Below are 25,176 nucleotides of genomic sequence, written 5' to 3' on the forward strand. Positions count from 1 at the left end.
AGCGGTATTTTGACGGGGGAACATTGGCGGGCGGCCTCCGCCGCCCGCCAATGTTAGAATCACCCCCTAAATTCTTAGGTTCAGGGGAGCCCTTAAATACTAAATTTAAGGGCGTGTTTAGGTCTGGGGGGTTAGTAGACAATGGCTACTAGCCCTGAGGGTGGGTACACCCTCTTTGTGCCTCCTCCCAAGGGGAGGGGGTCACATTCCTATCCCTATTGGGGGAATCCTCCTTCTACAAGATGGAGGATTTCTAAAAGTCAGAGTCACCTCAGCTCAGGACACCTTAGGGGCTGTACTGACTGGCCAGTGACTCCTCCTTGTTTTTCTCATTATCTCTCCTGGACTTGCCGCCAAAAGTGGGGGCTGTGTCCAGGGGGCGGGCATCTCCACTAGCTGGAGTGCCCTGGGGCATTGTAACACGAAGCTTGAGCCTTTGAAGCTCACTGCTAGGTGTTACAGTTCCTGCAGGGGGGAGGTGTGAAGCACCTCCACCCAGAGCAGGCTTTGTTTCTGTCCTCAGAGAGCACAAAGGCTCTCACCGCATGAGGTCAGAAACTCGTCTCTCAGCAGCAGGCTGGCACAGACCAGTCAGTCCTGCACTGAACAATTGGGTAAAATACAGGGGGTATCTCTAAAATGCCCTCTGTGTGCATTTTTTAATAAATCCAACACTGGCATCAGTGTGGGTTTATTATTCTGAGAAGTTTGATACTAAACTTCCCAGTATTCAGTGTAGCCATTATGGAGCTGTGGAGTTCGTTTTTGACAGACTCCCAGCCCATATACTCTTATGGCTACCCTGCATTTACAATGTCTAAGGTTTTGCTTAGACACTGTAGGGGCATAGTGCTCATGCACATATGCCCACACCTGTGGTATAGTGCACCCTGCCTTAGGGCTGTAAGGCCTGCTAGAGGGGTGACTTACCTATGCCACAGGCAGTGGGAGGTTGGCATGGCACCCTGAGGGGAGTGCCATGTCGACTTAGTCATTTTCTCCCCACCAGCACACACAAGCTGGCAAGCAGTGTGTCTGTGCTGAGTGAGGGGTCCCTAGGGTGGCATAAGACATGCTGCAGCCCTTAGAGATCTTCCCTGGCATCAGGGCCCTTGGTACCAGGGGTACCAGTTACAAGGGATTTACCTAGGTGCCAGGGTTGTGCCAATTGTGGAAACAATGGTACATTTTAGGTGAAAGAACACTGGTGCTGGGGCCTGGTTAGCAGGGTCCCAGCACACTTCTCAGTCAAGTCAGCATCAGTATCAGGCAGGCAAAAAGTGGGGGGTAACTGCAACAGGGAGCCATTTCTTTACATCATCCCAGTGTGCTCGGTCGTAGCGGGCAAGGAGGGCTTGTGAGTTGGCAATTCGCCACTGATTGGCTGCTTGCGATGCCACTCTTTTTCCTGCTGCGTCGAATTTACGACTTTCCTTATCAGGGGGTGGTGCATTCCCTGATGACTGTGAATTAGCCCGTTTTCTTGCAGCCCCCACAACCACTGAGTCCTGAGGGATCTGTTGTGTAATAAACACAGGATCTGACGGGGCGGTTTATATTTCTTCTCGACCATTGGCGTGATTGCTCTCCCTTTGACTGGTTCTTGGAAAACCTGTTGTGCATGTTTAAGCATGCCCGGTAACATTGGCAGGCTTTGATATAATGCATGCGTGGATGCCAGAGTGTTAAACAGGAAGTCATCTTCCACTGGTTCTGAGTGCATTGTTACATTGTGAAATGTTGCTGCTCTGGCCAGTACCTGCGTGTAGGACGTACTGTCCACTGGCGGTGAAAGTTTTGTCGGATAACACTCTGGACTGTTGTCCGAAACTGGTGGGTGGTATAGATCCCAGGGGCCCGCATCGTCTTGAGTCATCCCAGTATGTGTGGGTGACTGTGCCATTGGTGTACCCACTGGTGACAACTGTGGTGATTGAAGTGGGGATGTTTGTGGTGAGAATTGTGGGGGTGGTGACCTTTCTCTAACCACTTTGGCTTTTGGTTGCATCTCAATCTCGTGAAAAGTCCGTTTTCTTTTGGACTTGAGCGGAGGGATGGTTTGTATCTTCCCTGTGTGTTTCTGGATTTCTAGCCTTTGCTGAGTTTGATCATACTCTTCTAAATCTAGTTCCTGCTCAAATCTGTGCTTTTCTTTGAGCTGTAGAGAGAGCCCCTGCTCTTCCGTGTAGGATGTCTTTTTCAGCTCCGAAGCAGTTTTTTTCAGTACTGAAACCCCGATGGAGATTGTCGGTTTCGGCTCCGAGTGGCTTTTTCGAGGTTTACTAGACTCGATTATTCCATGCCGACTTTTTTCGGTGCCGGTTTCTCGACCGGAGTCTGAAGTCTTCGGCACTAATGTGGCCTTTTTCGGTGCCGATGTTACTTGGTCACCGTCTTTTCTGTGGGTTGGGCCATGGCCTTCTGGCAGTGGCGTCCCCGAGGCCTTTTGTTTCTTGACCTGACCTTGGGTGTGGGACGGGGCAGGTGTACTCACTTTTTGTGTGGCCGTCGGTGGTCGAACCTCCCCGTCGGATTCATCCGAGTCCGAGCCCTGGATGGATATCCGCATCTCTTCTTCCTCGGCGTCGAGATGTTGTGACTGTTTTGACGCCATCTGTAACCGTCTTACGCGTCGATCTCTTATGGTCTTCTTGGATCAAAGCGCTCTGCATGCCTCACAAGTATCCTCTCTGTGTTCGGGCGATAAGAAAATTAGTTACTTACCTGTAACTGCAGTTCTCCAGTATTGGTATCTTTCATAGATTCACATGCTTGAATCATCCCCGTCGTCGAGGTGGGAGCCTCACGGTAAATTTAAATATATAAAAAGCAGTAAGTCAGTAAAAATAAAACCAGTAGGCCCAAGTAGGCCTCATAAGGTATTTTACAGTCTATCCACTTTGTTTTGTGAAAAGACCCAAACTTGAGTATCAACCAATCAGGATTCAGACCCTCCCAAACACTCCCAACAGAGGCTGAATTCCCTCAGATTTTCTATTAGGAGTGTGAAGTTTAATATCTGTATAATAGGGGAGCCTCTGAGGGGAGGAGGGTGGGTCGCATGTGAATCTATGAAAGATACCAATACTGGAGAACTGCAGTTACAGGTAAGTAACTAATTTTCTTCTCCAGTATTGGATCTTTCATAGATTCACATGCTTGAATCCGAGTAACGAGCAGTAATGTTTTCTTACTTACTGAATTACATTGACTGTAATTCCATCGTAATTCTATACGTGATGTGATTCACATTAGTTCAGTTTTAAATATGCACTTACATATAATTATATTTATATTCACAAACATACGAATATAAAAGCAATAAAATGTGTGTGGCCAGAAATCCTGACACAGTTTATGCTATTATTATGGAGAATACGACACGTTAAACAGTAGAAGAAAATGAACCATTAATGACCATACCTCGAGTGTGGTGGTGGGATGTGTAAGAGGCTCACCTTAACGAAATAGATGCCTCAGCACTGCTTGTCCCACTGCTGTATCGACCTGGTTTGTCTCCTCTAGACAGTAATGTCTTGTAAATGTGTGTTGGCTGGACCATGTTGCTGCTCTACAGATGCTATGTAGTGGTACACCTGCAAAGAGTGCCGCTGAAGTGGCTACCGATCTTGTAGAGTGGGCTCTCACCTTGGTGTGGAGCGGCTTTCCTGCTTTTGAATGGCAGAATTGAATCGCCAGGCCAATCCATCTTGCTAAAGTCTGTTTGGACACCGCGTGTCCCTTCTTTGTTCCTCCGAACGCTACAAATAATTGATCCGACTGGCGGATGGCCTGAGTTTTCTGTAGATAAAACTTTAAACATCTTTTAATATCGAGAGAATGTAATGTTTTTTCCGCCACTGTTTGCGGATTTGGAAAAAAGGTTTTTAAGATGACTGGTTCATTTAAATGAAATGTTGAGGGAACTTTCGGAATGAATTTAGGATTTGTCCGCAGGATGACACCTGAGTTTGTAAACTGGAGGAACGGCTGTTTGATGGTGAACGCCTGAATGTCACTGACTCTTTTTGCCGAAGTAAGAGCTAACAGTAACGCTGTTTTCCATGCGAGGAATTTTAGGTCAGCTTTGTGGATCGGCTCAAAAGGAGCTTTCATGAGTTGCATCAACACAACATTCAATGACCATAGAGGCGGGGGTTTCCTAATTGGCGGGAAGACCCGAAAAAGGCCCTTCATAAATTGTTTGACAATTCTTGTGGAACACAAAGAGAGTTTATCTGGTGATCTGCGGTATCTGGAGATTGCCGCCAGATGTACCCGTATGGAAGAATATGCAAGTCCTGATTTTGCCAGGAGCAGGAGATATGGAAGTATCTGTTCCGGAGTAGAAGATAAAGGATGTATATTTTCCGCTGCACACCAAACACAAAACCGTTTCCATTTAAGTCTATAGGTTTTGTTGGTAGTGTCAGCTCTAGCTTTTGCTAAGATGTCTCTACACTCTGGGGAGATTTTGAGATTTAAGTATTCATTGTGTTCAGGAGCCAAGCCGACAAATGAAGAGACGACGGATGTGGGTGTGTGACTTGTCCCTGGTGCATCGTTAAAAGAGTCGGACTCTGTCTGAGTGGTAGATGTGGTCGTTCGGAGAGCATGAGGAGCTCCGTATACCATATTTGTCTGGGCCATCTGGGAGCTATGAGTAGAAGTCGACACCCCTCCGTCTTCATTTTTCTGATGACTCTCGGAATGAGCGGGATCGGAGGAAAAGCGTAGGCATAAACTCCTGACCATCTCATCGAAAACGCATTCCCCCACGAATCTTTTTGGGGAAGCCAACTTGCGTAGAACTGGCATTTCTTGTTCTCGAGAGTGGCAAATAGGTCTAAGTTCGGTTTGCCCCATAATAGAAACAGGCCATTGAGAGTTTTCTGGTCTAGCTCCCACTCGTGATAAGGAATTACTGTCCTGCTCAAGGTGTCCGCTAGAACATTGATCTGTCCTGGCACATGCTCCGCTTTTAGTGAAATATTGTGTTTGATGGCCCATGTCCAAATTTGTTGGGCTAGCTGCGAGAGTTGTAGGGACCTTGTGCCTCCTTGCTTGTTTAGATAAAACATGCTGGTCATGTTGTCCGTCCGGATTAAGACGCTTGAACATTGTATCTTTGGCAAGAAAGCTTTTAGAGCTAAGTGTATTGCTTTGAGTTCTAGATAATTGATGTGGAGCTGGCTCTCTTGCTGATTCCAGATTCCGCTGATTTGCAGGTCCTGGCAATGTGCACCCCATCCTTCGAGAGAGGCATCCGTTGTTACTATGTAACTTGGTGTTTGAAGAAGAAAAGACAGCCCTTTTGAGAAATTGGTTGGAGTCGCCCACCACCTCATAGTGTTCTTCATTAGAGGCGTTATGCGAATCTTGTCTTCGAAGGAGCCGAGGACCTGTGTCCATTGTATGTCCAATTGCTCTTGCAGGGGTCGCATATGGAGTCTGCAATCTGGGACTAGCGGAATGCACGATGATATCATTCCGAGCAATGATTTGTAGATGCGGACTGAAACGAACTTTTTTCTGGATAGGTTGTTTGCCAACGAGGTTAACTTTTGTTTCCTCTCGTGTGATGGGTACGCTTTGCTGCGTACTGTGTCCAAAATTGCTCCCAAGAAACTCAATTCTTGTTTGGGGTATATCTGAGATTTCTGGTAGTTGACTACAAACCCCAGGCTGTGTAACAAATGAAGGCAATAGGAAATATGATTTGTTACTTGGAATTTTGAGGGTGCCTTTATAAGCCAGTCGTCCAGGTAAGGGAAGACCTGGATACCTGCCTGGCGAAGATGTGCTGCTACTGGAGCTAGCATTTTTGTGAAGATTCTGGGGGCTGATTTGAGACCGAATGGTAGAACCCGGAATTGGAGGTGCATACTTCCTACCCTGAACCTTAAAAATTTGCGATGGTTGCGATATATGGGGATATGAAATAAGCATCCTGGAGGTCTAGGGATGCCATCCAATCGCCCGTGTTTAAGAGACGCAGGACATCCTGCAACGTTACCATCCTGAACGATTGTTTCTTTAGAAACTTGTTTAGTGCTCTCAAGTCCAGGATGGGGCGCCAGTCTCCTGAGGGTTTCTTGAGAAGGAAAAACCGGGAATAGAATCCCTTGTTCCTTTGAGATAAAGGGACTGGTTCTATTGCTCCTTTTGTTAGCATTATCCTTACTTCCCTGAGAAGTTGGCTCAACCTCAGAGGCGGTGTACCCGATGGTGGGACACTCGGTGGTGTTTGGATGAATTCCAGAGTATGACCTCTGGTCACCACATCTAGTACCCATCTGTCCGATGTTATAGCCTTCCACTTGGGGAAATAAGAATTGATGCGACCTCCGACCTTCAATATTGATTGGGGAGGTGTTGAGATTATCCGCTGGTCATTGCTTTCTGCCTGTATCTCTTGCTCGGGCAGCTCCTCTTCCTCTAGCCGGATGTTTGTAAGCTGCGGCTGGTGGTAATCGATAATGCTGCTGTTGTTGATGGTGCTGATGTCCTGGTCCTGTGGAGGAAGATGTATATTGTGACCTGTATTGTTGGTATCCACCTCGAAAGGAGTAATTACCTCTACCCCTTGCTCCACGAAAAGGTAGTTTTTTATATTGCAGGGTACCTAGGGATTTTGCCGTATCGGTATCCGTCTTGATAGCCTGCAGCATATCATCGACATGTTTGCCAAACAAACTCTCTCCATCGAAGGGCATGTCGAGAACACGAGTCTGGACTTCTGGTTTGAATGAAGTAGCTTTAAGCCACCCTTGTCTGCGCAGGACTGCTGCTCCAGCTAATTGTCGAAAGCCAGTGAGGGAAATATCTATTGCACTGTCTATTATCTCTGCGGAAACCCTTTCTCCCTCCTGCAAGACCCTTTTAGCCTCCACCTTGAGATCTTCTGGCAGTGAATCTACAAAAACGGACATGTCTGCCCACATCTGCCGATCGTATCTTCCCAGGATGGCGAGGGAATTTGCCGCTTTGACCGTTACTGCAGCAACCGAGGAGAATTTCTTACCAATATTGTCTAGTCTCCTTCCCTCTTTGTCTGGGGGAGACGCAATAGGTGTAGAGGGGTTTTTGGATCGTCGTTGAGCCGCCTGTGATATAACCGAGTCAGGTTTCGGTTGTGAGACTAAACAGGCCGGAGAATCATCTGGGGCCTTGTATTTTTTCTCTAGCCTTGGCATTTGTGAAGGCACTGTTGCCGGGTTTTTCATTGCCTTCAAACCCTCCTGCCACAAAAAATCCACAATAGGTATGGCTCTTACAGATCTCTTTGATGGCTCTTTAAAGTCATACAAAAAACACTCAGTTTCATGGGAAACAATTTCCAGGCCAAAACGTTTCGCCGCTCTCTCTATGATATTATGGAAACCTCCTATGTCTTCTGGAGGAGAATCCACTGGAGCTGCTGGAGGTGGAGATGGTGTGGGAACGAGATAGTCGTCCCATTCACTAGCAGCTGAATCTGCTAACTCGCCCTCTTCCCTTTCGTCGTCCGACGAGAGGTAAGCTTCCGGAGCTTGGCTAGTTACAGGTCTACTAGCCTGAGGCGTTTCGGAAACATTAGTAGTTTGAGCTTGCTGGTAACTCTGAGGTCTAGGTGGCGTGGACTGAGTTGACGGTGGGAACCTTTTATAGTAGTCCTTCAACATATGTTGTAAATCTGTCACTAATGTGCTAGGCATAGCTAGAGGCGATGGTTGGTTTGTCTGTGGATAAGATGTTGAAGCATAACTATGCTGGTAATGTTGATCCTCTTCTTCATCAAACTCTTGACATTTGACATTTAGTTGGGACGGGCTACTAGCTGCCCCAAACATGCCTTGAACGTCATCATCCTCATCGTCTAAAAGATGTTGCGGTGGGTATGGCAGCACCTTACTTGGTGATGTATGCATCGGCAAAATATCAGATGGCTTGTCTCCTATATTAATAAGGGAAAGGGGTAAGAATCTGGTGGAGTCCTCATGATGGTATGAGGAATGAGCTGGTGAAATGTCCAAAGGTTTGTAAACTGTTAATGCTGTGGTAATCGTCGGATCCATCGTCGACGGTTCCCTCGTCGACGGTTCCCTCGTCGACGGTTCCCTCGTCGACGGTTCCCTCGTCGACGGCTCCCTCGTCGACGGTACTGTCGTCAACTGTACTGTCGTCGACGGGTCTCTCGTCGACGGGTCTCTCGTCGACGCTTCCGTCCATGACTGCGTCTTTTCCTTAGTCGACGGTCCCTTCGTCGACGGGTATTTTAGCGACGACGGTCGCTTCGCCGACGTAGTTTGCGTAGATGGGAGTGCCCTGGATGATTTGTGAACCCAGGAAGCCTCCGCTGTCGACGATGTGTTTGCCGACGAAGCTCTTTTGAAGATTTTTGCAGTAATAATCGTCGTCGATGACAAAGGTGACGACGTCATAATCATCGGTGAGGATGGTGTTGTGAACGTCGACGATACCGTGGTCGCTGTTACCGTCGACACTGTCGTCGACGGGGCGGTCATCGACGGTTGTTTTTTCACCAAAAAGAGTTTTTCTGACTCTTTTTGTGGTGACAGAGACAGGGATGGTTTCTTTGAGGTGCTTTTCCGGTGTAACGGCGTAGTAGGTTCTGAATGAACCTTTTTTGGTCCATGTTTAACTGCCTCTTCAGTTAAGACTTGTTTAGTCTTTTTGTGTATTTTTCTTGGTGGTTCATCCGCACCTCTCTCTCTCTCACCTGTTCTCTTTTGAGGGCGAGAAGTTTGTGGTGACTCTTCGCTGTCTGATGAAGGATGCTCTAAGGCTTTTTGTTTTTGCAGCCATAAGAGAAGTCTACCCTCTCGGTCTTTGAGGGTTTTTTGACTAAAGGTGCGACAGATTTTGCAGTCTCTCACCTTATGGTCTGGATGAAGGCAGTAAATACACTTCTTGTGGGGGTCATCAATATGTAGTCTCTTCTTCCCACAGTTGTCACAGTCTCTGAACAGACCCTTCTTTGCCTTTTCAGACATAGTAAAGTTGTAACTAGTTTCCTGAGAGAAAAAACAATCTTCAGTCAGAAAATAGGAAAAAAACTGAGCAGAGCTCAGGGAGACTCCCTTCACACGACGTGCGGTAGAAAATCTGAGGGAATTCAGCCTCTGTTGGGAGTGTTTGGGAGGGGCTGAATCCTGATTGGTTGATACTCAAGTTTGGGTCTTTTCACAAAACAAAGTGGATAGACTGTAAAATACCTTATGAGGCCTACTTGGGCCTACTGGTTTTATTTTTACTGACTTACTGCTTTTTATATATTTAAATTTACCGTGAGGCTCCCACCTCGACGACGGGGATGTGAATCTATGAAAGATCCAATACTGGAGAAACACAGGTTACAGACCCGATGCTGGTCTGTGTAAGGATACTTGGCGTGGCACTTCGGACAGAAATGGAAAGGGGTCCGGTCCATTAGTTCTTTGTCGACGGGTGTGGTCGGGCCGACCAGGCCTTGATTAAGTGCGGAAGCCCCGAAGTGCCGCCAAAGTGGTCTTGTTGTCGGTGCCAATGTGATGATACTAAACCGGTCCCGAACGCAAACAATACAGATGAATTTCGATAATTTTCTAAGTTTCCCCGATTCGAATTACGGAGCGAAGAGGAACACGTCCGAACCCGATGGCGGAAAGAAAACAATCTAAGATGGAGTCGACGCCCATGCGCAATGGAGCCGAAAGGGAGGAGCCACTCGGTCCAGTGACTCGAAAAGACTTCTTCGCTTCTAGCTCAACACTAGATGGCAGGATAATGCACAGCATGTGTATCTGCAGCTACACGTGCCATCGAACATACATATGTGTATATATATATATATATTATTTTTTTCTAAAGAACTAATAAACCATAAAGACCAAAAAGAAAATCTTACCTTAAAATTAGTTGTTCAGGCAATTGTTATTCAGGCAAAATTGTTGTTTTAGACAGTAGTTGTTCAGTACTTAGTTGTAGAGACTTTTTAGTTGTTTAGCAGTAGTGGTTTAGGCTATAGTTGTTTAGGACCTAGTTGTTCTGTCACATATTTCAGCAGATGCAGTCCAACTTCGGTGTAGCCTCTTCTTCGCCAGTTCAAGGAACAGCAGGGTAATCCATCTTCGGTCCTCTTCTCCAGTCAAGGGAGAAATAAGTTCTGTGTGCCAGGATAGCCCCTTTTATGCCCATAATGTGTCCTCAGGGGTGGTTGCAGTCACTAGTCAATGGGCTACTAGGTTCCGTTCTGCCAGATGATAACTTCCTTGGAAGTGTGGTATCTAGCTATCCCGGAGGGCCCTATTCTGCCTACTCCCAAAATCCTGGGATGCCTCTGTTGGCGTGTGGAGCTCGGTAGACTGTCCTAGAGATGTGGCTACAAGGCCATGGAAAAAACGATTTGGCCAGCGTTTCCCCATACTGTCCCCAATGCTAACCTGTCTACCGGAACAAAAAAGCAGCCAGTCCAGGGGTGTGGAACTTATTAAAATATCTACTTGCCCAGGGGACAGGTTGCTTCTCAAATCTACTTGTCCTGTAAAAAGATCTACTTGTCCCTTTGGTGCCATGTAGTGTGGCGACAAATTATGGCAGCAATCTCATTATGTACAGGGATGAGGAATTCCTATCGCCCGACGCCCGGGACATCTTGTTTGGGGTCAAGGGCAACAAGTTTTTATGTTTACTTTGTCCTTGGGACAAGTAGGCCCAACCCTCTGCAGCACAAACCCTTTGGCTGTCTGTTTACAGAGAGTGGAACTCTCTGCAGTTGAGGTAATGTGATTCCAAAAGATAATGCTGTTCGAACTTGTATTTATGGTTCATTATTTGAAATCCTTCATTATTAGGGTGAGTGCTGTAAATAAATGTTTTAAGGTCACACTTCACTACTGATGTTGGTTCCAGTACAAAAAAAAAAAACGTGTATACACGTTTGAAAAGTTTAGGCTATGAGGCTAAGTATAATGCTCCCAGAATGCTCTCTGATTAGATGCAAATGAAGTGTCATTTAGTAAAATGTGTTGGTGCATGCTAGTATTTCCCAAAAATATTTCTAATGGAAAATCAGTGTAACCATTTTCAACACGATTATGGCAAGCATGAAAATAAACAAACACTGACAAAGCCAACTGATCTGACATATTTTTATAAGTCTTTTAGTTTCATCAATGCGTGTCTTGTTTTGACGTGGCTTTTGTAACACTTTATTGTTGTGGGAGCTATCAGGCCCTCAACACTGTAACAAACACTGGCAAAAAAAAAACCAAAACGTTTTTGAACTCTAAAAGCACACGTTGCCACCAGTGGCATAACAAAGGCCCCGCAGCCGCTCTCCTGGGGGCCCCTTCAGCACAGCACCTGGCCTGAGTGAGTCTGGAGAGGGGGCTCCTCCATGTTCTTTGCAAAGGGGCACCCTCCAGTTTTGTTACGTCAATGATTGCCACTGTAGTTCCTGACACTGAATAAACTACTTTGTGTGCCAATATGCTCCTTGTGGAAGAGCAGAATGCAATCGCTCACAGTAAAGCCAGCCGAAAGAGAGAGAAATATAAGTTTAATAAAAACAAAATGTTTTGTTAACACCAGACCTAATTAGGGACCAAGACCCACATATAGGTAGCTTTTTGCATGTCGCAAACAGCGACTTTCGCTGTTTGCGGCGTGCAAAAAGCACATTGCGATGCACAAACCCAGTTTTGCCATTCGGTAACCTGGTTACCGAATCGCAAAACGGGTTTGCGACTCGCAATTAGGAAGGGGTGTTCCCTTCCTAATTGCGACTCGCAGTGCAATGTAGGATTGTTTTGTGACCGCGAACGCGGGCGCAAACCAATCGCAGTTTTCACCCATTTCAAATGGGTGCTAACACTTTCGCTAAAGGGAAGGGGTCCCCATGGGACCCCTTCCCCATTGTGAATGTCACTGTAAACATTTTTTCAGAGCAGGCAGTGGTCCTGCGGAACACTGCCTGCTCTGAAAAAATGAAACGAAAACGTTTCATTTTTCGTTTTTGTAATGCATCTCGTTTTCCTTTAAGGAAAACGGACTGCATTACAAAAAAAAAAAAAAACAGCTTTATTCAAAAGCAGTCACAGACATGGTGGTCTGCTGTCTCCAGCAGGCCACCATCCCTGTGAGGGCCACCATTCGCAAGGGGGTCGCAAATTGCGACCCACCTCATGATTATTCATGAGGTGGGCATTTGCGAAGCCCTTGCGAATCACAGATGGTGCCATCCTACATTCGGATTTGCGACTCGCAAATTGCGAGTCTCTCTGACTCGTAATTTGCGGGTCGCAAATCTGAACCTACTGACATGTGGCCCCAAATTCTTAAAGTCACAAAAGTGCACCCATGGTATATGTCGTACCCCTATAAAATATTTGTGAACTGTATTTTAGCATGGGTAAATACGATGTGTAGATTTGCTCATGTGAAAATCTATTAAGCATTTGCAAGTTCATTTTCCCTCCAGCCACTTTCTTCCCAACCCTGGAAGAAGTTCTAATTCTGCCATTATCAGGAGTAAATGTCCAACCTTTCTTATTATGGGAAAATATTAGAGAGAAGCTGGTGAAAATCTTTAAAACATGCAGGTTAGTAGGTTTGCAGACTCAAAGGCATTTCAGCCCTGGAACTATTGCTTACTGCTTCCTCCAGCCCCAGTATGCAGATCTGCAGAAAGGTGGAAAAATAAGGAAATTGCTACAGTAGGGATTGAAACTGCAAGTATTCAAGCCCTACTAAGGTAGTAGCCCTGGCATAATCAGAGAGGCTATTATCAGAGCTCTTACATAATGAGATTGCTGCCATAATTTGTCGCCACACTACATGGCACCAAAGAGACAAGTATTTCTTTTTACAGGCCAAGTAGATTTGAGAAGCAACCTGTCCCCTGGGCAAGTAGATATTTTAATAAGTTCCACACCCCTGATGTAAGAGCTCTGATAATAGCCTCTCTGATTATGCCAGGGCTACTACCTTAGTAGGGCTTGAATACTTGCAGTTTCAATCCCTACTGTAGCAATTTCCTTATTTTTCCACCTTTCTGCAGATCTGCATACTGGGGCTGGAGGAAGCAGTAAGCAATAGTTCCAGGGCTGAAATGCCTTTGAGTCTGCAAACCTACTAACCTGCATGTTTTAAAGATTTTCACCAGCTTCTCTCTAATATTTTCCCATAATAAGAAAGGTTGGACATTTACTCCTGATAATGGCAGAATTAGAACTTCTTCCAGGGTTGGGAAGAAAGTGGCTGGAGGGAAAATGAACTTGCAAATGCTTAATAGATTTTCACATGAGCAAATCTACACATCGTATTTACCCATGCTAAAATACAGTTCACAAATATTTTATAGGGGTACGACATATACCATGGGTGCACTTTTGTGACTTTAAGAATTTGGGGCCACATGTCAGTAGGTTCAGATTTGCGACCCGCAAATTACGAGTCAGAGAGACTCGCAATTTGCGAGTCGCAAATCCGAATGTAGGATGGCACCATCTGTGATTCGCAAGGGCTTCGCAAATGCCCACCTCATGAATAATCATGAGGTGGGTCGCAATTTGCGACCCCCTTGCGAATGGTGGCCCTCACAGGGATGGTGGCCTGCTGGAGACAGCAGACCACCATGTCTGTGACTGCTTTTGAATAAAGCTGTTTTTTTTTTTTTTTGTAATGCAGTCCGTTTTCCTTAAAGGAAAACGAGATGCATTACAAAAACGAAAAATGAAACGTTTTCGTTTCATTTTTTCAGAGCAGGCAGTGTTCCGCAGGACCACTGCCTGCTCTGAAAAAATGTTTACAGTGACATTCACAATGGGGAAGGGGTCCCATGGGGACCCCTTCCCTTTAGCGAAAGTGTTAGCACCCATTTGAAATGGGTGAAAACTGCGATTGGTTTGCGCCCGCGTTCGCGGTCACAAAACAATCCTACATTGCACTGCGAGTCGCAATTAGGAAGGGAACACCCCTTCCTAATTGCGAGTCGCAAACCCGTTTTGCGATTCGGTAACCAGGTTACCGAATGGCAAAACTGGGTTTGTGCATCGCAATGTGCTTTTTGCACGCCGCAAACAGCGAAAGTCGCTGTTTGCGACATGCAAAAAGCTACCTATATGTGGGTCTTGGTCCCTAATTAGGTCTGGTGTTAACAAAACATTTTGTTTTTATTAAACTTATATTTCTCTCTCTTTCGGCTGGCTTTACTGTGAGCGATCGCATTCTGCTCTTCCACAAGTAGTTTATTCAGTGTCAGGAACTACAGTGGCAATCATTGACGTAACAAAACTGGAGGGTGCCCCTTTGCAAAGAACATGGAGGAGCCCCCTCTCCAGACTCACTCAGGCCAGGTGCTGTGCTGAAGGGGCCCCCAGGAGAGCGGCTGCGGGGCCTTTGTTATGCCACTGGTGGCAACGTGTGCTTTTAGAGTTCAAAAACGTTTTGGTTTTTTTTTTGCCAGTGTTTGTTACAGTGTTGAGGGCCTGATAGCTCCCACAACAATAAAGTGTTACAAAAGCCACGTCAAAACAAGACACGCATTGATGAAACTAAAAGACTTATAAAAATATGTCAGATCAGTTGGCTTTGTCAGTGTTTGTTTATTTTCATGCTTGCCATAATCGTGTTGAAAATGGTTACACTGATTTTCCATTAGAAATATTTTTGGGAAATACTAGCATGCACCAACACATTTTACTAAATGACACTTCATTTGCATCTAATCAGAGAGCATTCTGGGAGCATTATACTTAGCCTCATAGCCTAAACTTTTCAAACGTGTATACACGTTTTTTTTTTTTGTACTGGAACCAACATCAGTAGTGAAGTGTGACCTTAAAACATTTATTTACAGCACTCACCCTAATAATGAAGGATTTCAAATAATGAACCATAAATACAAGTTCGAACAGCATTATCTTTTGGAAACACATTACCTCAACTGCAGAGAGTTCCACTCTCTGTAAACAGACAGCCAAAGGGTTTGTGCTGCAGAGGGTTGGGCCTACTTGTCCCAAGGACAAAGTAAACATAAAAACTTGTTGCCCTTGACCCCAAACAAGATGTCCCGGGCGATAGGAATTCCTCATCCCTGCAGTCTCTAGTGTGTTTACCACTTTCCCTACAAAGGCGGCTTCCCATTTGAAGCTCACCTTTTGGCCCAGTACCCTATGTGTCTTCCTGCCAAGAAGAGGCAAAACTTCCTCTAGTAGCAGGCCCCTATTGTTTCCTGGCCTGGGAGCCACTGACACACCTCCCCAGGAGGCAGAAGGCTGTCACGTAGCCAGCCTTAGCAAATGGCCACTGGAAAACTGGGCAACAGAGTGGCAACTTTCAAAAAGTTACATGTGGCAACAAGTTCCATTAATTCCGACATGGGCATCCAGCGGGGCTTAATGTAATGAGTGGCTTGATACCTCAAAGTCCCAACTTTGATAGTCCCATTCAGAAGTTACCACACCTGAGGTATTCAACGTATAACTCAGCGCTCACCAATGGGGCTAACAGTCTCTCCCAATAACAATTATAGGTTTTTACTGCTAGAACATGTTCTGCACATGTTCCACTTTTCTAATATGCTGCACCCTACTCTAGGTCTTGATAGGCCTGCTGTAGAAATAATGTAAACACATTAAAAAGGGAGTTTGGGCTTTGCCATTGATTAACATTACAGCCTCGATTTAGCAGTTTTAAACTGCCCTTTCAGACCGCAGTGGCTTATTTGTTCATTACTTTACTATCATCTGATTTACACTGTTGCTTACTCTCTGCTTCACAGCGCTTAGACAGTCTAGTAGGTTTATGCACAGTAATAAGTAAATTAAAAAACCCAATATGAACTTAAACCTTTGATGATCCACACATTTCCATCACCCTAGACACAAAAGGGGCTGGGCTTTTGGTGAGAAATATGTTGCAACTGGGAATGTGCAAATGAATAATAACGGACTGGGGTCTACTCATCACTTGTAAAGACTCATACTTTGTTTTACTTCCCACTTTACAGATGCTGGCACATCTAGAGCTCTCAGGAGCAAGCAAAAGGTGATGTGCACAACTCAATGAACGCTGCTCAATCTGACAGAACCCTTAATTCCAAAGGAACATGTGTATTTTTGGACTGCAGCCAAGAATACAAGTGGTATAGGAAAATGATCCTCTAATCTCTTCGCAAAATGTAATTGGCATATAGGAAAACAAATAATGAGTTTCTTCGAAGCTGTCACAAACCTCATTTACCACAAAAGAACATTTCACTGTAATCAGACTGTTTAAAGAATTCAGTGCCAACTTCCAGCACAGGAAACCACTAATGTGTTAGGTATGGTACATTTCACCTCTACACCCCTCTTTGCTGAGACTGTTGCACAGTGCAAATCCTCCTGATCAACCAAATTCTTCAGTTAGAAAAGTTTCACATAAAAATAAGCCACAAATATGTTTGTTTTGGTGGAAGGAGGGGCATGCCACCTGCTGAAGGCCTTTCTTCCAACTAGCGCAGCCGAACAGACTCTAGATTTTTTTTTTTATCCAAGAAGGTAGACAGACAAATATTGTGAAAAAGTGCACAACTGAGTGTTGACTTCTTATGCAATGCATTGTGGTCTATTCCGAGGCAAGGAGGTAAAGTCTGTGCTGCTGGAAGTTTGTTATTAATTAAACAATAACCATGTCTTGTGGAATGCCTTTTGTTATACCTTGTTGGGGATCAAATCCTGTACCACGGCTGTTCCTGACAAAAACCTTGTTGTCATCATATCACCTCCCACGCAATACAAGTTTCAAATTCAAAAGAGGTGTGACCAAGCAGGGCTATCAATGCAACCATCTTTAAACGCACCCTCAGCACAACAACGAACATTCCTTTTGTGCAACTTTGTACAGAGAACCCACATTCGTGGATAGAATACAGAGACTAAGTGTTTGGCAAAGGGACAAGGAACAACAAGATCTCTCCTCTGAAAGTGTCCATGGCCGAGGCATGAAGAGGTGGCTTTAAAGGTATACTAAAGAACAGGACTGATTGTAAGCAGAGATAGCAAGCTGCATTCTGCTGCCATGAGATAACCTCATACCAGACAGATTTTGTTTTGCAAAAGAGACTACCACACATTGCCTGCTTTTCTGAAATGCAATTGCAGAAGTGTGTGGCTGAATGCCAGTTGCGTGAGAAGTAGCTCTTTGGGTAGGTCATGTGACATCACCCCTCTCATTTGGTGCAAATTTCTTAAATTATTTGGATTCCTTGTCTTTCGGAACTAACCTGATGTTAACATATTCCATGTGCCACTGAAAAAGGCCGCTGCTCCTTTCAAAATAAAGATTACGTTGTTCTTTTATCACTGCCAGAAACTAGGCCTTTGCATCATATACAGGTGGCTGAAACCACCTAATAATGCAGTAGGGCTAGGTAACCACTGAAGCTACAACTGTAAACACAAAATCACTTCGAATGCTGATATTAAAGTAGATCGCATAAACTACCTACAACCCTGAACATCACCTGGATCGCTTTGCAAAATTTTGAAGATTAGAAGACACAAGGAACACCTGCGGAGACCAGCAGCAGAGGAAAGATAATGTGAGTAATTCACCAGAGGCAGACAATAATATTTTACATCTGGTCCCCCTCATCCTACACATAGAAAGTTGTACGGCAGTTATGTGACAGACAAGGACAGACAAATCAGGTGCGCCACCACCACTAATGACAAATGTCAAATGAAAGCTAGATTTTGCCAGCACCTTGTAAATCTATTATCCCTCTCCCTTGTGCCCTCACAACACTAAGAAAATTGCCCCAGAAAGGTTTGACTGGGCAAAGGAATGTTTTTTTTGTGCTGAGAGATACCGTTAAAATATAAAGAACTGATTTTTGGGAGGCTCGCCAACTACCCAGAGGGCAGGCGTCAGCTCTTATTCAGCTAACTGCCATTGCTTTAAAGCTGCCATGCCTGCAAGTAAGAAAGATGCGACTGTGTGCACCTGAAGTAGGAGGTACGCAGAAAATGCATGTTGTAGGCGAGGTCCTTCAAGGAAGCATGAAAACACTCACTGCAAAGGGCATGAGCACCGGCTTAGCTACAGGTTTTTGCATCTGACTTCCTGGCACAAGATAAAAAATAAGCGTGAAATCAGACCAAAGGTCTGTAAAAAAGGACGATAGGCCAGATCTTTCTATTGTGTTGGCAGTCCGTCAATGTGATTAAAAAAATACAATTGTGACAACAGTATTGTGATGCACCTTGCTGCCAGAAGCTACAGCTAAGACATATGACATCTGTGAAAAATATTTTTTTCCAGCAATACCAGCTTTACATCAAGCCCTACCTCTGAATTCACCAATTGAGGCAAAAGTGCTCTGTTTGGCAAAATGGTGCTGAATGCCAAAAGGCATCCACTGTGTGCCTGCTATCCGAGTAATAACACATAGGTGTGATCATAAAGTGCATCTGAGACACTTTTCTGGCACAACTCTCTCAATGCTCTAATGAAATAGTCAGAGACAAGTTACTCAAATCCTTCAAGAAATCTTCTCCAGTGAAAATGGAAGCTCTGGCTGGCGCTCTCTACCATTTTACACCAAAAGTTCTATAAAGGCGAGGTGGGAAAAGGTGAGTAAGGCATTGATGTCAGCACACTCACCTTGCATCTTCGGGGGACTCTGCAATCAAGTGAAATGTCCTGTCCTCCATGACAATGTCTATACCATTTTCTCTGCCAGTGTTGTCTACGATCTCTCTGAAAAATAAGTTAATACATTTAGTGTAATCCTTGCACCACAACTCTACTACCTGTTAACTGGGAATTTTCTCCCCACTACTTGTAAACAAATCTCATCTGTGTCTTCAACAAATAAAGACAATCGCCATGTGTCATGCAAGCCAAGGTGCTCCTCGTACGCTTGAATGTCACAGTCAAAATGCAGTGAAACACTTAAAGAAGCAAGTATAGCAGTTGATGTTAGCTGCAAACTCCTACGTTTCCTTGTCCAGAACTCCAAGTATTTGGAAAAAAGTCCAGGATAGCCACCGGGCAAGTGAAGGGTTTCTTTTTTGTCTATCTATTCTCATAATCCTTTTTGTGATTTGGTATTGACATGCCTGGCTGCTGTGAAACTTACAGTAACTTTACAAATGCTCTGGGGGCAGCCACCATGGCACATATGGTACCAGCCTAATGATGTTCTGGATGACATTCAAGGCAGCCTGGAGAACCTTTTGAATATAAAGTAGGAGGTGCAAAGGGTAAGGGTATAGATGGACCAGATTCAGAGAGTTTGGAACCCAACATGGTGTATAATCGCTGGTCGAATGAAGAATAAGAATCATCTGGCACCACAAGTGTCCTAATACTCACTTCTGAACCCTGAGAGGGTGATACAGGTATGTATTCATTGAAGGAAAATGAAGCCAAGCCTGGTGCACTGGAAATATTGCAGGATGAGGCTTTCTCCTTTGTATCATGACCATGAGAGGGAACTATCTCGAAACTCGAGAAAGCAGATTTCTCCAACTGGGAGGTCCCTGCAACTACTTTTTCTATTGGGAGGCATAAAGCAACTTAATTTTATTTAAAGCTGTCTAGTTCACAATTCATTTAGTAAAACCTACTTTGCTGACCGGACTTCAATGCAGCCCTTTTGCTTCTCCTCGCTGTCGCTGTCAAAGTACATCAGTTGGGATTGCCGCAGCACGAACCAGCGTTTCTTCCAGTTTCTCCGTGAGAGTGTAGAGGAGCCGCCTCCCTTCTTGAGCAGCCAGCCCTGTTTCAGAGCCTCCTGCTTAGAACGGAACCACAAGAAGGTCTCGTCCTTCAAGACACACCACCGCCTCTTCCAGGTATTCATCAGGCCACCTAGAAGAAAGGAAGGTGTATGAGAAACAATCTCACCTAAGAGAGAAAATGCATCAGGAAACGTCTCACAAGGGAGAGTACAGGGTCAAGCACAACATCATCTTGCTGTGTTAAAACAGCAGGAATATTCCCGTACTGTTTACTGTGAAGCTCCAGAAAGGCACCCTAATAAATGTTTCTGTCTAGACTTAGTATTAGCACGTCTTAACCAAGGTTATACATACATCTGTGGGCTCGCCCAAGCTGCAGTTTGTCAGGCCGAGGATGCAGCAATTTTCACAAGAAAACTCACGACTACTTTTCTGCGTTACTCTAGACATTCATTGCATACCTAAGAAGCCTTTTGGCACTGCCCCCAACAAGAAGCAAGAGATAGGTGAGGGTAATGAAGATGGCGTGCAGTTATTATCGTTATGTCAACAGTGATGACGCAATCAGTCAGAGAAGTGACAGTCACACGTCCAAAATGAGGATGCTTTCAAAGCCAGGTCTGTGACCTTCAAGCTGAAAACCAATACCGACGTCTTGCTTGGTGAAAACAGTGCTCTTTTTTTTATTGTTTTCCCATCCATCTATCTCCAAGCCAAGGCAACAGTCGGTATCAGTTGCAACATTTAAATTTAAGGCTGATGGACTGGCACTTCTAATGCACTATGTGAACACATACTGTCCATCGAAGATATACAGTCGCACTTTTCTCATACCTTTCATGTGCAAAAAGCTGTGGAAGTATGGCAAGCTGACGCAGCTGTAGACAGAGTCTCTTCGATAAGAAAGCTCATCATCTGTGTCAAACCTGGAGTCAAATTCGTCTTCACTGTCTTCAAACTAGGAGAGAAAATATTAAACATTTAGAATGTCGCATGCTATTTGAGACAGAGCAGCATGTTCGCCCTTTAGGTCCAGCTGTGGCATAGCAAGGGAGGCATGGCCTTCGGGCAAGTAGGATAAAAATGGGCCACCATTCCCTCCTGGGTAGTAAAAGACAGTTATAACGGAGGGCGCAGTCGATCCTTCACTCCCCAGGCCCCAGCACTATGGCAAAAGGGACCGCACATCCAATATATGAGACTTTTTTGTAGACAAACATTTCTTATAGACAGTCCCTGCAAATTATTTATTTTTTAAAGGAAATGTATGTCATTTTTATCACAGAATTATATGGACACCTTGCGGTATTCCTCATCACGTTAACCATCCACCTGGACGCCAGGTCAATTTGCACCTTTCTTCAAAAGCAGATCTAGTTTTACTCAATATATAGGTGAAGAGCAGTCTGACTGAACTCACTCTTTATGTAATTTTCTTATGAACAAAATTTAATTTGCCATGTTTTTTACAGACAGCACCCACATACTCCTGAGTGGCGTACGGCGTCAGGAAATGTTCAAATAAATAAATAAATCAGGAATTAATCTGTGGTGACAACTTTGTTCTGCCATATTACAACTGTAGGCCAAAAAGCACTCATACTGCACACCAAGAGACAAGCATACCCATCGAAATTCACCTGCCCTTTTCCTTCGCTCCTTCCTTTGCGTCCGCTGGCACTGAGGGTTAGTCAGGAGCCGTGCAGCTCTTTTGTTTGTTCAGACCTTTGGTCGTCAAGTGTTTTGGCATGGATGCGACCGTGGCTCTTAAGCTTTTCTGTTACCTTCTGTCGCTTGTTCTTTTATGTGCCCCTCACCACCTTCTTAGCCACCTCTGCTCACTCGACATCTGCGATGCTCCCTTGAGTGCCAGACTCTCTTCCCTCTGCTGCCTTGGGTTCTTCTACGCTTTCCTCATCGTCACTGGAGAGGCACAGGTCCTTTAGGGATTCTTGTGATCTGTGGGTGCGAGCCAATGTGTGGTGTGCCACTTGCTGCTTCAATCTCGTCTTGATCCTTTGATATGAATATGGTGCAGGCTTTGGCTCTTCGGTATTGTGATCCTTCTGAAGGCACAGGGTGCAGACCTTGTGTGGACACCTCTGCTCGAAATTGTGATGGCAGTTGGGACAGAATTTAAAGGGGATGTTATACACATTCCTTAGCTATCCCTCTCCTTTGCATTCTCCTGCCACATGGTCCTCACTGGCGGGGTCCCCTGTGAGGGGTCAGGAAGGCTGCTCTCCTTGGTCTTTGGTGTTTCCCATGGCCTCCAGGGATTTTTGGTGTTTTGGTTGACTACTTTCCCACTCTTCTCTGTGAATCTTCCAAGATTCTTCTTTGCTCCTCAGGTGTGTTTCCAGACCGAACAGCAGAAAAAAGAATCTGAAGATGATGACCATGCCCAGGAACTTACGCTGCGCCGCCTGAAGTCTCACAAGGGATGGGCTTACCACCAAATAATGGACAATGATGCCCAAAAAAACAGAGAGAAAAAGTGGAGGACAAGACACAATTCTGAACCCAACACTAGATGGCGGAATAGATGCACAGCATGTGAATTCAGAAAAGGATTCATGCTGAAAAACACAAGATCCTTGCTTGTAAACTACCTCCCATCCAGTGATAAAACACCATTTTCCAGTATTCAGTTGAAACTAGAATCTCATTTTCTTCTCTGCTGTGTTCATTTAACAAAGGTGGCATAGACAATAGCTTTCAAGGAGGAACTTTCTTTAGCCATTAAGAGTTTGCAGCATCACAAAAGAGAGTGCAGGTATAGGGTCTGAGCTTTGGGTAATCAGTCCAGTCTGAGTAAATCAGTCAACTTTACAAAGGATTCTACCAGGTATTTAGACCATGATGGGTGAAACACACCCCGCTAGTGGCTCTATGCATGGTGTTTTTTCTGGGTCCACATCTCAGCTAGTCTAGCCCTCACACAAGTCAATTTAGAACAAACATTATCCCCAACTTCTGAGGAAGATTGATGATGTCACAAAGCAATGACTGGTCTCACTGAGGACGTTAAGCTAGTGATAGTTACTATCTGACGCGGTGAACCAGGTAATATGCTATTTATTTATCTTCAATGGATGCTGAAAACCTCACATTGCTGCCCGTCAACAAGACCTGGCAACGTCTATTAACCCTACAGCCCTCACCATTGCAGGCTATCATGAGTTAGGAACTGATCGCAACAAGAGTTGTTCCAATAGATATTTTTGATTCTCAAATCTATTGCTCTAAGAAAGAATCCAGTCAGAAGGATCTACACCCATCTTCTCAGCTGAAAGAATTATGTTTGATGTAAAAAAACGAACGTTGTCACGGTTCCGAATATTAGTGGCAATAATTAAATGCCATGTAATGACTCTTGGTACCTCAACTGCATTAAAATATGGTGGGGGAACGGTCCAATAACACTGCAGAAAAAGCAAAGCATGTAGCCTGTCAGAGGCTAGTACGAAACATGGCTCTCGAATTACAGTCATTTACACATGATCAATAATTTTTGATTGGCATGACTACAAAAATTAGCTTAGCATTCGCTCCAAGAACGAGTCACTTCCTTGGCACTGCCATCAGCTGAATACAACGGCTGACATACAACAATGTGAATAATTTTTTTCTAAGGAGCATAAACCAATAAAGTTTAGGTGCCACTGAAAAGCCTACTGTTTCCATTTGTCCTGATGAAAGGTCGTATAATATACAAAACACTGTCAACAAGGTGCAGCGTGTAAAGACTAGACTAACCACGTGCTCCTCTAAGCAGGATTGCTCAATTATAAATCTTTCAATAATCAATAACAAGACTACACAACACATTCCTTCTTTCTTTTTGTGCACCTGCATTTCCATAATGGCTCACTAAACCAGTGGAGTCGTAATAATCCTTCTGAATATATGAGCAATTTTCTATAATCCCTCTCCAAAGGTGATAAATGTATCATTTATCGTAACGCAAAAAGTGAGTGCCCTATGCCTGCATTTTCTTATTGTGTGGTGGGGGGGGTTCCTTACCTCCACTGCAGATACAATCCGGAATTGAGCCATATTCAAGAATCATGAATAACTTTCTACTCAGTGGTCAAACCCTCAAAATAACTCCCCACAGATGTTCTAGTATTACCTCCGCTCACCTGCACTAACATGCATGTACATGTAATGTAATCCAATCAGTACAAAATAGAGGATACTCGCAAATGTTTACTTACATTAAATTTGTCAAAGTCTGTCCAGCTCAGCAATAAATGTCACTTGGATGTTGCAAAGAAGACTGCCGACACTGAAAGGCGGGCTATAATTGGAGACCTGCAGTAGCAGGATATTCTGGGACATAGAATGTTTCAGGAATACGTTTTTTGTGTATGGTTAAAGTTGAGTGATGGTCCACTTAAAGCATTATCATTAATCTGCACAGCGAAAGGGGCTTGTGGTGGATGATGCTAAATGTTCCAACAGAGCAGGCTACTTAATGGTCTTTGCACCATATATCTGCCTGATGAGCAGAGTGTTTGCACCTCCTTTTAAATAAGCCTTCAACAAGGGTGAGATGTCAGGACCACGGAGGGCCGACACACAGTAATGCATTAATGTATATCCTCTTGTTGACTGGAGGCCAGTGCACCCATCAAAAAAGGCCTTTGGTGATTTATTGCCATCCATCTTCATTCACAAGGCAACAGTAGGTGTTCGTTTTCCTGTGATGTTGGGAAGAAGTAATTAGATGATTTAGAAACTCTAGAAAGGATAAGAGGCTTGTAGGAAATTGGCTCTGTATGTGCTATTTCAAAGTAAGGAATAGCATGCACAGAGTCCAAGGGTTCCCCTTAGAGGTATAAATAGTGGTAAAAAGAGATAATACTAATGCTCTATTTTGTGGTAGTGTGGTCGAGCAGTAGGCTTATCCAAGGAGTAGTGTTAAGCATTTGTTGTACATACACATAGACAATAAATGAGGTCCACACACTCAGAGACAAATCCAGCCAATAGGTTTTGTTATAGAAAAATATCTTTTCTTAGTTTATTTTAAGAACCACAGGTTCAAATTTTACATGTAATAGCTCTTTTGAAAGGTATTGCAGGTAAGTACTCTAGGAACTTTGAATCATTACTTTAGCCTGTATACTTTTTACATAAAACACAATAAGCTGTTTTAAAAGTGGACACAGTGCAATTTTCACAGTTCCTGGGGGAGGTAAGTTATTGTTAGTTTCAACAGGTAAGTAAGGCACTTACAGGTTTCAGTTTTTGGTCCAAGGTAGCCCACCGTTGGGGTTTCAGAGCAACCCCAAAGTTATCACACCAGCAGCTCAGGGCCGGTCAGGTGCAAAGGTCAAAGAGGTGCCCAAAACACATAGGCTATAATGGAGAGAAGGGGGTGCCCCGGTTCCAGTCTGCCAGCAGGTAAGTACCCGCGTCTTCGGAGGGCAGACCAGGGGGGTTTTGTAGGGCA

At 44.6% G+C, this 25,176-nt stretch overlaps 1 protein-coding gene across 1 annotated transcript in view; it reads right to left on the minus strand.

Moving 5' to 3' along the window:
• Window positions 1-25,176, minus strand: part of MYO10 (myosin X) — a 754,439-nt gene that overhangs the window by 215,588 nt on the left and 513,675 nt on the right. The window contains exons 26-28 of the mRNA XM_069219725.1: window positions 20,550-20,673; window positions 19,602-19,845; window positions 18,634-18,729 (exon numbers count right to left, since the gene is read on the minus strand). Of these exons, the coding sequence (XP_069075826.1) occupies window positions 18,634-18,729; window positions 19,602-19,845; window positions 20,550-20,673 (464 nt within the window). The remainder of the gene's footprint in view (window positions 1-18,633; window positions 18,730-19,601; window positions 19,846-20,549; window positions 20,674-25,176) is intronic.

Source organism: Pleurodeles waltl, chromosome 2_2 (genome assembly GCF_031143425.1).
Source record: "Pleurodeles waltl isolate 20211129_DDA chromosome 2_2, aPleWal1.hap1.20221129, whole genome shotgun sequence".
NCBI classification, from domain to species: Eukaryota; Metazoa; Chordata; class Amphibia; order Caudata; family Salamandridae; genus Pleurodeles; species Pleurodeles waltl.